Genomic DNA, 15,423 nt, shown 5'->3' on the forward strand with positions numbered 1-15,423 from the left:
ATTGTAGGGATTTGTATCAGTTTGTTTCATGGTAATGTATCACACTGTATGGATTTGTCTCAGTTTGTTTCATGGTAATGTATCACATTGTAGGGATTTGTCTCAGTTTGTTTCATGGTAATGTATCACACTGTATGGATTTGTATCAGTTTGTTTCATGGTAATGTATCACATTGTAGGGATTTGTCTCAGTTTGTTTCATGGTAATGTATCACATTGTAGGGATTTGTCTCAGTTTGTTTCATGGTAATGTATCACACTGTATGGATTTGTATCAGTTTGTTTCATGGTAATGTATCACATTGTAGGGATTTGTCTCAGTTTGTTTCATGGTAATGTATCACATTGTATGGATTTACAGCGTTACAGTAACAGTTCTGCTTTTTGTTTTGGCAGTGGCTGTGTATACCACATGATGTTTACAATGTGTTTGATAAGCATGGAATTTATAACCCCCACATTTCTGTTCAGTTGTACCTTTACATTACAGAATGATTCTGTTCTTCCCTCTTTTTATATTCTAGCACTTTCCCATGAAAAAGCATGTTCAAAGTTCGGTACCCTGCCCATGTACGTAGGTCAGCTGACTGTAATTGCTTCAGACTTTACCCTTTACTTGCGTGCTGCATTGTGACATCCCTGACTGGCTCATATCTCTTTCTGACGATGTATTTCAGGAATCGATGGGAAAGCTGAGTCCTGGAGATGAGCTAGTATCAATAGGAGACACCCCAATTAGTAGCATGTCATATCAGGACGTGTGTAACCTCATGCAGACCCTGCCAGCCTCTCTCTCGTTAGAAGTAAAGAAGCCAGTATCTGGTAAGTGTACATCTTTACGGGTCTTATTTATGGGGAATACAAACTGTGGGAATCTCTATTTTGCTTGCATTCTTTTTTTTTCAACCAAAAACGTATTAAATATGAAGCACTGAATAAAGATAGGGGATTGTTCTGGAGTTGCATGGAAATCATTTTGTTAACTCTAGTAGCAGTCTCCTAGCAACAGGTGTTCCAGATTGGCTAGTAAAGGCCTGTTTCATTTTTTTGTTTTGTTTTAGAGGGAAAAATACTGGATAACATAACAATGCAAATAACATTTTTTTTAGAAACAAAAATTCAGTCATAAAATCAGGATTATTCTGAAGATCCTGCTAGTGGTTTTGACACGTGACTTTTTCTTTTTGTCTGTTTAATTGATTAGGTGAATTAACAAATCACTGTTAACTGCATGAACGTATAAAATCCCTTCAGCTAAAAAGTTTATTGAACTGGGTCTAAGAGTCTACGATGGCAGCTTCCTGCCAGTGTTCGCAGTGCATCTTAAATGCAGTGGACCACAGTTATTGCAATAAAAAAAAGAAATTCTGCTGCTGACAGTCATATAGAATCCATTGAAATGGAGGTAAACGAGTCCTCTGTCTTAACCCATAAAGTACCCAACGAGTGTTTCTTTGAAAAGATCAGAACACAAGCTGCATTTATCTACTTTGATACATTACATTTAGACTTCAACTGTTGCGGTTAATACAATTAGAATAAGTTATCATAACAATATAGTTAAAGAGAACATTTAAATAACAGGTAGATGCCATTTTAAAACGTTCCTAAAAAATAACAAAGTAGTCCCGTCCTCAAACGAGGACAATGGCACTTAATGGGTTAATGTACAGTAATTGCAACATAACTTTGGATCAGTTAAATTACCTTGTTGGTTGTAAAGCAAATTTGACCTTACAAAAACTCAAACATGGTTCTGATAAAAATAAAAAAAAAGTCAGTTGTTACTGCCTTTAATATTCTTATTTTCCCAGTATTTTGAAATCACTGGACACCATAATGACGTTTGACCAGCATATTGTGATGTAAATAAATCGTTCAGTGTGTCTTTTCCCATGCTGCGTAAAGAAGCAGGAGCACACAAGCCTTGTCCTTGCTGACAGTCCCCTTCTCCAGCGCAAAGGGAACTGCAGGCTGGGTTTGTTACCATGGTGACTATGTATCTCTCTCTCTCTCTCTTTCTGTTTCAATCATTATTTTCATTGTTCTCGCACACTGGGGTCTATTCGGTTGATCTGAGCAGTGGTGGGTTTGAATTGTGACATCATTTAAATGGTTTAAATCAGATCCTCCATGGGTTTTGCATACTCTTTACAGAGACATGCACTGAAGAGGCTCAGGGTGGAGTTTTCATAACCGTGGTACACAAAGAGCTCTATTTGAATGATGGGAACGGTGGCTGTATTTAGATCAGCTGCTGTTTGGATCAGTTTGATACACCCCAGTTTCTCTAAAGTACACACTGTAGATGTGTACAGTGAATCCTGAATTGACTGTCACTTAAGGGATGTACAGTTTGTGGCAGCTTATTGAAGGAGACCTTGTCACTCACTGTCACGTCGTGTTAATTGGTAAGCTAGCACTTTATTCAAGTGACCAGACATACAGGTTTGACTGTATTTTTTGTTTATGTCACTGTCATTACAGTCTTATTATTTATTTAATTTCTTTAAGCAACATTTTGATTTAAATAACAATCATATGTGCGTTTGTTTTACATAGGAGGTACCTGTACTTGACAGTAGTAACAGTCTCCCTTGATAACGCCTCCATTATCCTATGCTTCATGAGTGTTCAGTGTGTATTCTAGGTGTGCTGTACAGCAGAATTCTTATCTCAAACATCTACACGGTTTAATACCGACTGCACATTTAGCAAATCTAATCTCTCTGAGTAGACAGTGTAATCCACACATTACAACTAATAGGTAAGAAGTTTGTTTTGTAGTTTTTCCAATTGTAAATGAATTCTGTACTGACACTGTATACCCCCCCCCCCCCCCCCCCCCCCCCCCCGATGTGAAATTCAAACCACTGTAAACACACTACTATTACTTATTCCTGCATTACCATGGTAACCTTCATGTAGCAGTGCTCTGTAACTGTGGGGCAACAAAGATATAAAATACAGCTTCCCTCTGTCATTTACACCCAGTACAATCACATACTGTACAAATACACTTCTGTGCACGCAGCAACAAAATCAAGTACAGAATCAAGTACAGGTAATACTCCACTTTGGGGCAAGCTTTTTTGTTTTCCTGGCAATACATTGCTGTGCACCAGGTGGCGCTGGTGCTACTAATATAAAGGCACTTTGACTGATCTAGCCTACATTACAGATGTCTATGGCAGGCAACTACAATAGAAGAACAACTTCCTAAATTATAGTAAAAGCACCTTAACTCAGACTTATCAAAAACATATATATATATATATAATTTGAGTAATTGCAATAAAAGGCAAACATCATAAAAAGGGAAGAAAAACCATCCAGTTTAATCATCCAGTAAGCTAGGAAACTTTCTAGTACAGTTTAGATATAGGATACCTTATCATCAGAAATGTTCCTTGAACTTCTTAAACCTGCTGTTTGAGGTCCGTGAACAGCCAATGACAATCCTTCTTACACATCCCTTTTCAGATTCTAGAATGTGTGACAATTCTTCTGCTTACACACCCCCCTTTCAGATTCTAGAATGTGTGACAATTCTTCTGCTTACATCACCCCCCTTTCAGATTCTAGAATGGGTGACAATTCTTCTGCTTACACACCCCCCTTTCAGATTCTAGAATGGGTGACAATTCTTCTGCTTACACATCCCCCGTTCAGATTCTAGAATGTGTTGGTAACCTTAAAAAAGAATGAAGGAAAACATTAAGCTGGTTGTGTAGCAGCTGAAAAGTTTGCCTTGACCACATTAGTGAAGAATACTTAAGTAACTGCAGGTTAGTAAGAGACACAGGTGTAAACAGGTACTGTTGCACTGTACTGGATGGTTTATCAGGAGTCTGTAAGTAATATTACAGCAGACTTGAAAGATTCGGGATGAATTCCCACTTTCCATACAGACAGCCAGGTTGCACAGTGCATTCGGTGCTTGTTGAGGTTCTAGACAGAAGCCATGACTGTATAACAATGTTCTAGCAGAAAACAGCCGCTTCCTTTACAGAAATGCTGTTCTTAAGAGTAACCACATTCATCTAGGAATTGCTCTTTTGAAAACAAATTTAAAACCATCTGCTACTTAATAGACAAGGTCACGTCATTCAGCAGCATACCAACTGTGCAACTCTTTGGAATGCTCCAAGTCTCTCTGACGCTATTGTCTGGGTTGGATATGTATATTATTTGACCCTTAATATAAGCATTGTATACCATAAATAATATTGTATAGAAAGTTGAAGTATATGTTGTACCCCGAGAGACAGATTACCCCTCTGTGTATAGATATATACATATAAACACGGCAGTCTAAGGATATGACATGATTGTACTTACTACAGTAAAGTCCAGCTTGTGGCCTCTGTATACTGTATGTACAAAATTCACAAAGCCACTGTTATTTGCACCATTCTTTCTGAAAAGAGCGAGATCCTGTTTAATATTACAAAACTAGAAACAAGCAGCTTCTGAATTCTTACTTCAGAGCCCTTCAGTTAAATCCCTGAGCTGTTTATTCGAAGTCATTGTCACTTCAGTGGGTGTTTTAATAATTTCAGAACGAACGGTGCTAAAGACATGTTGGAGTAAATGGTTTGTGAATTTCCCCCTACAGTATTCTGTTATGAAGTTGTTGTTTTTTTTCATGCTGCTCCAGATTCAGTTTAGTACTGCAATCACATTGTTCCTTCTATGTTTGGACTCCTAATCCATGCATTAATCCTTCTGGTTGTTGTTGGTTAATCTTTCTGCAGCTGTAGACAGACTCTCCAGCCTCATGATGTCATCGAGTCCTGATGGAGCATCCCACCCAGATGCCAACAAGAGCTTGGTTACTCAGAAAGGCCCTGTGGAAATCCCAGAGGATGCACCTACAAATAAAGAGGATTTGCAGTCTGGATTAGTGCTGCCACCTGCAGATGAGCCCTCACAATTACAAGCACTTTTAATGGACTGCAGTAGAAGTGATATTCCTGTCACCAATATTGATGACTTTATAAGTGAACTAAACTCTACAGAGGAAACAATACACTTAAATAAAGATCAAAGTGCAAGCGAGGTCGATGCTCCTTTGGACAATAGGATAACACAGGAGAACAACAGCAAGTCTGGTTCCACTGGACCTCAGCAGAATAGACTGGATTTCTCAGTTCTGGATGCTGGGAACACTGGCAAGTTCTTCACTGTCAGTAAGACATTTTTAAATAGCTACTCCAGGAACTTCAGCAGTCTGAATGAAGAAGAGCTTTTCAATTCAAAGGGTGCTGATGAGTGCATGGACACAGGGCCACTGAAATCTATGTACTGTACAGTAGATGAGAGTGACTCAGAAACAGACTCTGCTGCTGACCCCAGTCCCCAGGCCATGAGAGCTGTAAAGTGCCATACTAATAACCAGCATGGGGAAGTGCAGATTACAGACTCAGACGAGGAGCAGGTTGAGATTTGTTACGATTCAACACACGACTCCAGCACACAGTGCCACTCAGACAAAAACAATGTTCAGGGCAGACCTTTCTCACTTTGCCATGAAATCCCAGACAGGGCCAATGTAAAGCAGGTTCATTCCTTTGCAGCTGGCCGAGAAGAACTTCCGTTTACGCTACAGCAGAGGTCTACTTCAAAGCCAGCCTCACCACCAACTAAATTTAAGCCTACAGGTGCCTTTTGCCCTTCAGATAAAAAAGACATAGCTGGTGGGTTTTCCAGAGACAATGTATCAGTTAGCAGTGATGGATTCTCCTCACAAGACTGCAGTAAAGAGGTGGTCACAGTTTCCTGTGACAAGGAGGTTGGACCTGACAAAGCACAGCCAACTTCACCAAGGCAAGGTGAGGTCATACATTCTGCCTTAATGCATACAGACTCTCGTTTACCTCCCAGAACTCACAGTGAGCTGTGTAGGTCATCTTCAGATGCCTTACTGACATCAAACAAAAGTAGCAATTCACATCTGTTCTCCCAGGGAAGTGAACCTAGGTGCTCCCCTCTTAGTAATTCCACACTGGGGGGGAAAACATTGACATCACTGACCCTTAAAGACAGAGATCAGGTTAAAGTGAATCCTTCCCTTGGTTCAAAGTCATCCGTTTCACACATACAAAACAATTCCTGTCAGTTTCCTTGGGCCTCGGGTTTGAAAACCCAATGGGAGAGCGCAAGTGCAGCACACACGAGCAGAATAAAACTCCAAGATAAAATACAGAGATCGAGCACAGCACCCAGACTGAAGGGACTCAGTATTAAAAGTAAAAACAAGGCACCAGAGGGGTCTGTGACCACAAAGTCCACAAAGGCTGAAGTGGCTTCTCAGAAGAAAATGTCAGTGTCCCCGCTGCAGTCACCAAAACTTCAGCCCAAGAAAGTATCTTTAACATATAACCTGAAAACAAGCAAGCAGCTTGAAAAAAACTCAACAGGTTTGCCAAAACCAAGTGGGCAGAAGAAAGACTACAGACCACCTGAGCTTGAGAGAAAGGGCGTGGAAGATCATCCCAGTTCAAATCCTGCAGCAAGTGACTCAGCGGCACAACAATGTGAATCGTTAGCAGGAGAAACACAGCTTACACATGCAGCACCATACTCTCAGGTGACTTCATCTGACAAAGAACAACCAGAAACAGTGACGACCCAGAGGAGCTTCATTGAAGTAAGGCTGTCTTCCTCATCTTCACCATCATCATTAGCATCAACACCAATTCTTGAACGCAGGGAGACTCCAGAAACAAATGCAGTCCCTGCAGTTGGAGATGCATCTACCAAAGCACTGAAAGACTTGGACGCAACAAGGATTTTTCATAAAGCGGCAGGAAGGAGCGAGTCTCTACATGAAGAACAATGCAGTAGGGCTGAAGCAGTAGGGTCCAGTCTTCTCAATGATCAAACGAGTCAGCTTGATAAGCAAGACCCTTGTGCTTTTACAGAGGCTGCAGTGGAGGCAGAACCTTGCCACAGTTCATCCAGCAGCAGTACGTTCATCAAACAAGATGATGATGTTTTCAAGAGCTCAACAACAATGGAAGGCGAGGAACAAAACAAGTCCAACAGACCCAAACCAGAGGGCTTGAAAACAGAGAGACGGAGTTACTCCATCGAATCCAGCCTCCCTCTGGATCACAACTCCTTCTCAGTCAGGCAGCGGATAAAGTCTTTCGAGAACCTGGCCAGTTTCGACAAGCCGGTAATCCGAGCCATCGAAATCCAGTCATTCGCTGTCACTTCTAAACCTCCAGTGGGAAGGAGATCATCGGGCAGCGTGACAGCTTCAGCAGCAGGTGCCCACTTTATGGACGGTTCTCGGTCCTTAAGAAGGAGTCTGAGCTCATGTGCTGATAGCTCCAGTGAGGCTCCAGTGACGTCCCCTCATCTCAAGAAGTCTCCATCCACTATGGCTCTGATAGGGTTTGAATCCAACCCTGTTGAGAATATAAGAGAGTCCCATACTGAAGAGAAAGCTTTGGGTGTTGCCTCAGTGAGCGAGCAAGACCCTGTATCCCAAACTCCACCTGTATCCCGTAACAGGAACCCGAGGGGTCATTCATCCCTGTCTCGTTCCAGGCTTAGGGAACTGAGGGCACTAAGCATGCCTGACCTGGACAAGCTGTGCACTGAGGACTTTGCAAGTGAAGCTAACACTGTCACTTTCAAAACTGAGCTGGAAATCAGACCTAGGAGGTCCTTGGGGGCCCCGGCAGAGAAGCTTACCAAGCTGAACAGGAGCGTGACTTCCGGCTCAGTGTCTGACGAGGAGAGGGACAATGACAAGAAGTTATTACACAACAGCTGGTCAATCAGGTGAGTGGAACACACTGTCAGTACACTGAACAGAAGCGTGGATTGAAAAGGTAATTAGGAAAAATGTTTCATGGAAGAAAAATAAGCCAGGATAGTTGTGTTTAGCATTGATAACATACAGTAATGTAGTAAGTGTCTTTGCGAAAGAGGCACACAATGTTCTGGCATTTTCATTGGTCCTGAGTCCCACTACCCATCCATGTGACAGCAATAGTGAAATGAGGAATCCTATAATGGTTTTGAAATCCTCTGTTGCAACAAGGGTCATTTGTGATGCTGGTAATAAACATGCTGTTCCCTCCTTACCCTGCTCTGTATGAGCCTGCATCGACTAGGGAAGCACTTGAGATTCTGTCACAAGGGAGCATTGGGCTAGGGTTAGGGTTGAATCCTGTAATGATTTGTGATGCTGGTAATATACATGCTGTGCCCTGCTTACCTTACTGTGTATGAGCCTGCGTCGACAGGAGTAGCACTTTCTGGTGGCTGAGGAGATTCTCTCACAAGGGAGCTTTGTCTGAATCAATGTAGGTCAATATAAAGTTGTGTAAATGTGGGGGTTGACAGTGTTTTCTATGTGGCTAAGGCATTTCGGTTCAGGTATTATAGTTCAAAAGACAAATATCTTTCCAGTAACTCCTTGGTGCATAGTATGAATTGGCAAAAAAAAGCTTGAGTCAGTCTGGAAACAATTATCAAAGAATCACGAGAACTACGAGAATGACTGTTAACAGATATTTCCATTGGGTTTTTTTTTTTTTGTGGGCCCCTTATAAATATGCAGGAGTCCTGAAAATGACCCTGCATGGTACTGACAACCAATTGATTATGGAAAAGGATAGACTTAGCCAGGACTCACAACAATAACTTCAGAGGCCAGAACAGATATTGGCTAAAGGGCCTGGAACAAGGTAAAAGAACATTTGAGCTGATATAGAAATATAACTACAGCTCCCTAAAGTGTGCCTGGGAGGAAAGAAGGAACATTAAGTACCATTGATATATAGATAACCTCAAAAACAAGTGTGTACAGGCCTAACCAATGCTTTATATCACCTTTCTTACCTCTTGTTAGCTTTCTTCTTCTGGTTTCAGTATTTTCAATAGAATGCTATAGATAATAAAAAAAAGAAATACTGAAACTAAAAGCTATTTGTTTGTCATTCTTTAAATAGTAATTGTTCTTTTCTTCCTCTAGTTTAAGTGAATTATCAGTCTCCACCCTTGACCAGAACAAGCTGCAGGACGTTTTGACCTCCCTGATGTGTAAAACAGATGTGGGGACCTTAATGCAGCAAGCCAAGGCTCTTACAGAGGTAATTTAAACACAGGGCTCCCTGAGTCCAGGGCACATCACAGAGCTCCCTCAGTCCAGGGAACATCACAGGGCTCCCTGAGTCCAGGGCACATCACAGGGCTCCCTCAGTCCAGGGAACATCACAGGGCTCCCTCAGTCCAGGGAACATCACAGGGCTCCCTCAGTCCAGGGAACATCACAGGGCTCCCTCAGTCCAGGGAACATCACAGGGCTCCCTCAGTCCAGGGAACATCACGGGGCTCCCTCAGTGAGGGGAACATCACAGGGCTCCCTCAGTCCAGGGAACATCACAGGGCTCCCTCAGTCCAGGGAACATCACAGGGCTCCCTCATTCCAGGGAACATCACAGGGCTCCTTCAGTGAGGGGAACATCACAGGGCTCCCTCAGTCCAGGGAACATCACAGGATTCCCTCAGTGAGGGGAACATCACAGGCTCCCTCAGTCCAGGGAACATCACAGGGCTCCCTCAGTCCAGGGAACATCACAGGGCTCCCTCAGTCCAGGGAACATCTCAGGGCTCCCTCAGTCCAGGGAACATCACAGGACTCCCTCAGTCCAGGGAACATCACAGGGCTCCTTCAGTGAGGGGAACATCACAGGGCTCCCTCAGTGAGGGGAACATCACAGGGCTCCCCCAGTCCAGGGAACATCACAGGGCTCCGTCAGTCCAGGGAACATCACAGGGCTCCCCCAGTCCAGGGGACATCACAGGGCTCCCTCAGTGAGGGGAACATCACAGGGCTCCCTCAGTCCAGGGAACATCACAGGACTCCCTCAGTCCAGGGAACATCACAGAGCTCCTTCAGTCCAGGGAACATCACAGGGCTCCCCCAGTCCAGGGAACATCACAGGGCTTCCTCAGTGAGGGGAACATCACGGGGCTCCCTCAGTCCAGGGAACATCACAGGGCTCCTTCAGTGAGGGGAACATCACAGGGCTCCCTCAGTGAGGGGAACATCACAGGGCTCCCCCAGTCCAGGGAACATCACAGGGCTCCGTCAGTCCAGGGAACATCACAGGGCTCCCCCAGTCCAGGGAACATCACAGGGCTCCCTCAGTGAGGGGAACATCACAGGGCTCCCTCAGTCCAGGGAACATCACAGGACTCCCTCAGTCCAGGGAACATCACAGAGCTCCTTCAGTCCAGGGAACATCACAGGGCTCCCCCAGTCCAGGGAACATCACAGGGCTTCCTCAGTGAGGGGAACATCACGGGGCTCCCTCAGTCCAGGGAACATCACAGGGCTCCCTCAGTCCAGGGAACATCACGGGGCTCCCTCAGTCCAGGGAACATCACAGGGCTCCCTCAGTCCAGGGAACATCACAGGGCTCCCTCAGTCCAGGGAACATCACGGGGCTCCCTCAGTCCAGGGAACATCACAGGGCTCCTTCAGTGAGGGGAACATCACAGGGCTCCCTCAGTGAGGGGAACATCACAGGGCTCCCCCAGTCCAGGGAACATCACAGGGCTCCGTCAGTCCAGGGAACATCACAGGGCTCCCCCAGTCCAGGGAACATCACAGGGCTCCCTCAGTGAGGGGAACATCACAGGGCTCCCTCAGTCCAGGGAACATCACAGGACTCCCTCAGTCCAGGGAACATCACAGAGCTCCTTCAGTCCAGGGAACATCACAGGGCTCCCCCAGTCCAGGGAACATCACAGGGCTTCCTCAGTGAGGGGAACATCACGGGGCTCCCTCAGTCCAGGGAACATCACAGGGCTCCCTCAGTCCAGGGAACATCACGGGGCTCCCTCAGTCCAGGGAACATCACAGGGCTCCCTCAGTCCAGGGAACATCACAGGGCTCCCTCAGTCCAGGGAACATCACGGGGCTCCCTCAGTCCAGGGAACATCACAGGGCTCCTTCAGTGAGGGGAACATCACAGGGCTCCCTCAGTCAAGGGAACATCACGGGGCTCCCTCAGTGAGGGGAACATCACAGGGCTCCCTCAGTCCAGGGAACATCACAGGGCTACCTCAGTCCAGGGAACATCACAGGGCTCCCTCAGTCCAGGGAACATCACAGGATTCCCTCAGTGAGGGGAACATCACAGGACTCCCTCAGTCCAGGGAACATCACAGGGCTCCCTCAGTGAGGGGAACATCACAGGGCTCCCTCAGTCCAGGGAACATCACAGGGCTCCCTCAGTGAGGGGAACATCACAGGGCTCCCTCAGTGTTTTAGTTGTCTCCTTCAAACCTGGCAAGTTACTTTTGGTATTTAATCAAGAAAGAATCCAGACAGGAGAAATAACATTCACACAGTTGCATTAATGAATGCAGTCACGTTGATGAACAACAGTGCCTAAAATAACACGCCAGTGTGTTGTATGAATAGAAATCACTGAACACAGACTGTTACTTTGGCAGGTTCTTGCTGCCAGTGAAAGAAAGTTTGTTCAGTCCTCATTAGGAGCCCAGTGCAACGAGTCCCACAGAGCCCAGTGCAACGAGTCCCACAGAGCCCAGTGCAACGAGTCCCACAGAGCCCAGTGCAACGAGTCCCACAGAGCCCAGTGCAACGAGTCCCACAGAGCCCAGTGCAACGAGTCCCACAGAGCCCAGTGCAACGAGTCCCACAGAGCCCAGTGCAATGTTTCACACAGAGCCCAGTGCAATGTTTCACACAAGTGTTGCTTTTCACTTTGACAATGTGTTACAACATGTACCCTGATGTTCCAACACAAACCATTATATAACTCAGCTGGATGGCTTTAGAGTCTCTGGAATGGTTTTTGGTCAACTCACACTAACTGGGGTAGGAGGCAGGTTTATTGGGTCTATATTTTCAAAAAGTAGCTGCTTACTTACCGTGCAGCTGTGTGGAGAGTGAAAAGAATGCAGACCATTAAAATGTACAGGAAACCAACAATTCTGGGTGTTTTCCCAAAGTTATTGAGTAGAATTGAGCCTCAAAAGTTATACAGTGACTTCTCCAATTATAATATTGTAGACAGGATTGTAACTGAAACCTCTGATTTAACATAACTTCAAAAAAGAATAATTTCATAATGGAATGAATAAGAAAAGAAAAACTGGTCAGCATTTGATGGAATCTGTTCAATACAGCAACAGCTATATAAAGATTTGCCAGAGTAATAGGATTTTTATAAAATTTAGCCAAGCAATGGTACTTGACATATTTGAAGAAAAAAACAAAAGTACTTTAATTCCTGTGGAAACCTGGAGAGATTTTAATTGTAAACACTAGAGATTTAAACAGATGAAACTGAATCCTTACTTTGATTTTGTAGCTCTTGAAATATGCATTTTCAATGTCTTTTATTCTTTTTTTAAACAAATAATAAAAAAGAAACATGTCTGAAAAAGACGTCTTTGAAGAGTTGCTGGAATGTTTTCACAGGAGAGTTTTTTTTGTCTGTTACTTCCAGTAACTGCCAGTCTATTGTTTGGTTTATGCTATTAATATGTTAAAGTACTTTTCTTCTGTCGACATGTTCAGATGTGTGTTATATAAACAAAACAAAAAAAAGGATTCTGGTGAAAATGTGATTGAGGAGTAAAGGCTTTTGAATTTTTTCTTTATTGAAACAGATCTATTTATGGTGCATTCTCACTGTCCCCGTGGGAGTTATGCTACAACATGTGTTTATACAAAAACAAACACTCCATCCAGAAAGCCTGGACAAAAGTAACTGAAGTGTAAAATGAGCTTTAGACGTCGGTGTGACATTGGTGATATAGATTGAGTAACAGCAGAGGTAGCAGTGAATGAACCACACAGTAATCATTGGGGTCTATTGCATTGTGATCCTTCCTGTATTTACTTTTTAATTTGTATATGCTACCGCTGGGTAATGTGATCAGACAGCATGGTTTTAATTTCCACTCTTATGCCGACGACACCCAGATTTATTTTAAAATGAGTTCAGATGACGCAAACGTATACTCCAGACTATCAACTTGCCTTGACAAAATAGGGGTTTGGATGTCAATTTTTTTTTGCAGTTAAATGCAAATAAAACTGAATTTCTTTTAATTGGCTCTAAAACAGCATTAAATAAAATCCCACAACCAATGACCATTGGCAGCCCCTCCCCATTAGCTCTTCGCAAGCTGTGAAGAGCTGTTTCAGCTGATTCAGTGATCTGTGTGAGTGGCATGCTTACCTTTTAAAGTGTTTCATTTGCTTTAATAGATCTCAATTGTTTTTGTTTTCAGGTACTACACATAGTTAAAGAAATCTTTACGACTTTACAAGCCTTACTTTTAGGTCAGGTTGCACTTTGAAAAAATGTCATACCCCTTCAACGCCTTCTTATCTGCCATTGACCAATCAGCTTCTTCCCCTTTTGACTGACTTGCTTTGCAGCCAGTGACATGCGTTGACCCTAAAGACACTGCTGAGGTGACACTATCAGACTTCCTAAGAGGAACTGTGAACTTTCTTTAACCTAGTGTAGTACCAGAGAGGTTTTAAAATCCATGTCTGCTTCAAAACTGCACATTGGAGTGCTGTACATAGTATAGCGAATGGAACAGACCAGGGGTTATGGAATGGTTTATTTTTTAGGTACAACGACTCTGAGTCTGTTTATAGCTAATGACTATCGATGTAGCTGGTATGTTAATAGATGCTATATTGTGTGTCTGGCCATCTAGGGTAAAGAAGAGGTTTACTTCGTAGTCTTGACCAAAGAAGAAGGCTCAGGTCTGGGCTTCGGCATTGCAGGAGGAGTGGACTTGGAGCAGAAATGTGTGACAGTGAGTAACTGATCTGTGTGTGCGGCCAGACCTTGAAATTGCTCTGCCAAAATGTCTGCTCAAGGCTCTGCCCAGAATTTAGATTCCACCAGCATCTGTATTGTATTCACTGAGAAGTCTTGAAAAATCTGTCATTTTCAAAACTGTACTAGGGCACCACCTAGAGCTCACAAACTGTAATTTCAATCGGGCTTGTTTTTGATTGTTTTATTGACTCCTACTAAGTGTGTGTGCTAAAAGTGGTAGAATTGGAATGAGGGTAAATCATCCCATCATCCTCCTGCTCACTGGTAAATCCAACTCAGTTACATATGTGAGCAGGAGGATGATGGGAAATGTAGTTCTGAGAGGTGCATGTGGGTACATGTGAAGCCATCTTGAGGCAGGGAATGCAATTTAAAAGTTTAAAAAAGTTGTCAAAATGTAAAAAAAAAAAAAAAAAAATTAAAACAATACGCACACCTTACGTAAACAGTTCTAGCAACACATGGGGAGATGTAGCACAGTAAAATAAACAGGGCCTTATGTACCCTTTAAGTGACTTGCTCAGGGTCAAACACAGTGAGTCAGTGACTGGGACTGAACCTGGAACCAAGCCCCTTTCTTTAACCACTGGACCACCAAGCCTCATCAATTCAGTGCAGATTTACCATGTTAAACTTTTATAAGGGGTCGTTGTCTCTCTGGCTCTTGCAGGTGCACCGTGTTTTCTCTAGAGGTATAGCAGGTCTGGAAGGTACCATTCAGCGGGGGGACAACATTATCTCAATCAGTGGAACCCCTCTGGGAGGATACTCCCATGGAGATGCCCTTTCTGTGCTGCATCAGGCCCGTCTGCCTAAACAAGCCCTGGTGGTTATCAGAAGAGGAAAGGAGTCTGAGCCATTGTCTCCCAGACAGGAAGTGCCTGCTTCCGGAGGAAGGCAGTCCCAATCTACAAGAGACGTTACCATGGAAACAGGGACAGGTGGGAAAGTCGCTTGCAGCATTCTACTGTGGAGCTATGTCTATCCCACAGTAACAGTGGTGCTGCAGCACTGCACTGTAGATTAAAATGCAGCACCTGTTTGTGTGCCACATGTGCAGTATGGTAAACTACTGAATTAAAGATGCATGGATGACCTCCATCCAATGCTGTACTAGTAAATAGTACTACATTTCAAGTTTCACAGCAAATGCTCAGCCCCTTTGAAGGGATCTAAAAGGGTCATGAGATAGGGTTAGAAATCTGGGATTGTTATTCAGTTTGAATACATTTGCTTTTAATATGTTGCAGGTCCAGCTGTGGACTTGGGTGATGCCATCAGTGTAGAGCTACAGAAGACCTCTGCTGGCCTGGGCTTCAGTCTCGATGGAGGAAAGGCTTCAGTCCACGGGGACAGGCCTCTGTATATTAAACGCATATTCAAAGGTACGCTACTTTGCCAAAATAGGAATTCAACCTTGAACGATGTAAGTCTTGTGTAACTATTGTTGGTAGTAGAAATAAAGACAAAACGAGGATTCAGGGGCTCTCGAGTGGCGCATCCAGTAAAGGTGCTCCTCCTGGAGTGCAGGATGCACCCTATAGCCTGGACGTCG

General features: G+C 43.9%; 1 protein-coding gene across 3 annotated transcripts in view; it reads left to right on the forward strand.

Moving 5' to 3' along the window:
- Positions 1-15,423, forward strand: part of LOC117403718 (PDZ domain-containing protein 2-like) — a 113,328-nt gene that overhangs the window by 93,557 nt on the left and 4,348 nt on the right. For all 3 annotated transcript variants that reach the window (XM_058989308.1, XM_058989314.1, XM_058989319.1), the window contains 6 exons: positions 678-822; positions 4,758-7,797; positions 8,996-9,113; positions 13,741-13,842; positions 14,539-14,809; positions 15,119-15,253. In XM_058989308.1, coding sequence (XP_058845291.1) covers positions 678-822; positions 4,758-7,797; positions 8,996-9,113; positions 13,741-13,842; positions 14,539-14,809; positions 15,119-15,253 — 3,811 coding nt within the window. The remainder of the gene's footprint in view (positions 1-677; positions 823-4,757; positions 7,798-8,995; positions 9,114-13,740; positions 13,843-14,538; positions 14,810-15,118; positions 15,254-15,423) is intronic.

Source organism: Acipenser ruthenus, chromosome 2 (genome assembly GCF_902713425.1).
Source record: "Acipenser ruthenus chromosome 2, fAciRut3.2 maternal haplotype, whole genome shotgun sequence".
NCBI classification, from domain to species: domain Eukaryota; kingdom Metazoa; phylum Chordata; class Actinopteri; order Acipenseriformes; family Acipenseridae; genus Acipenser; species Acipenser ruthenus.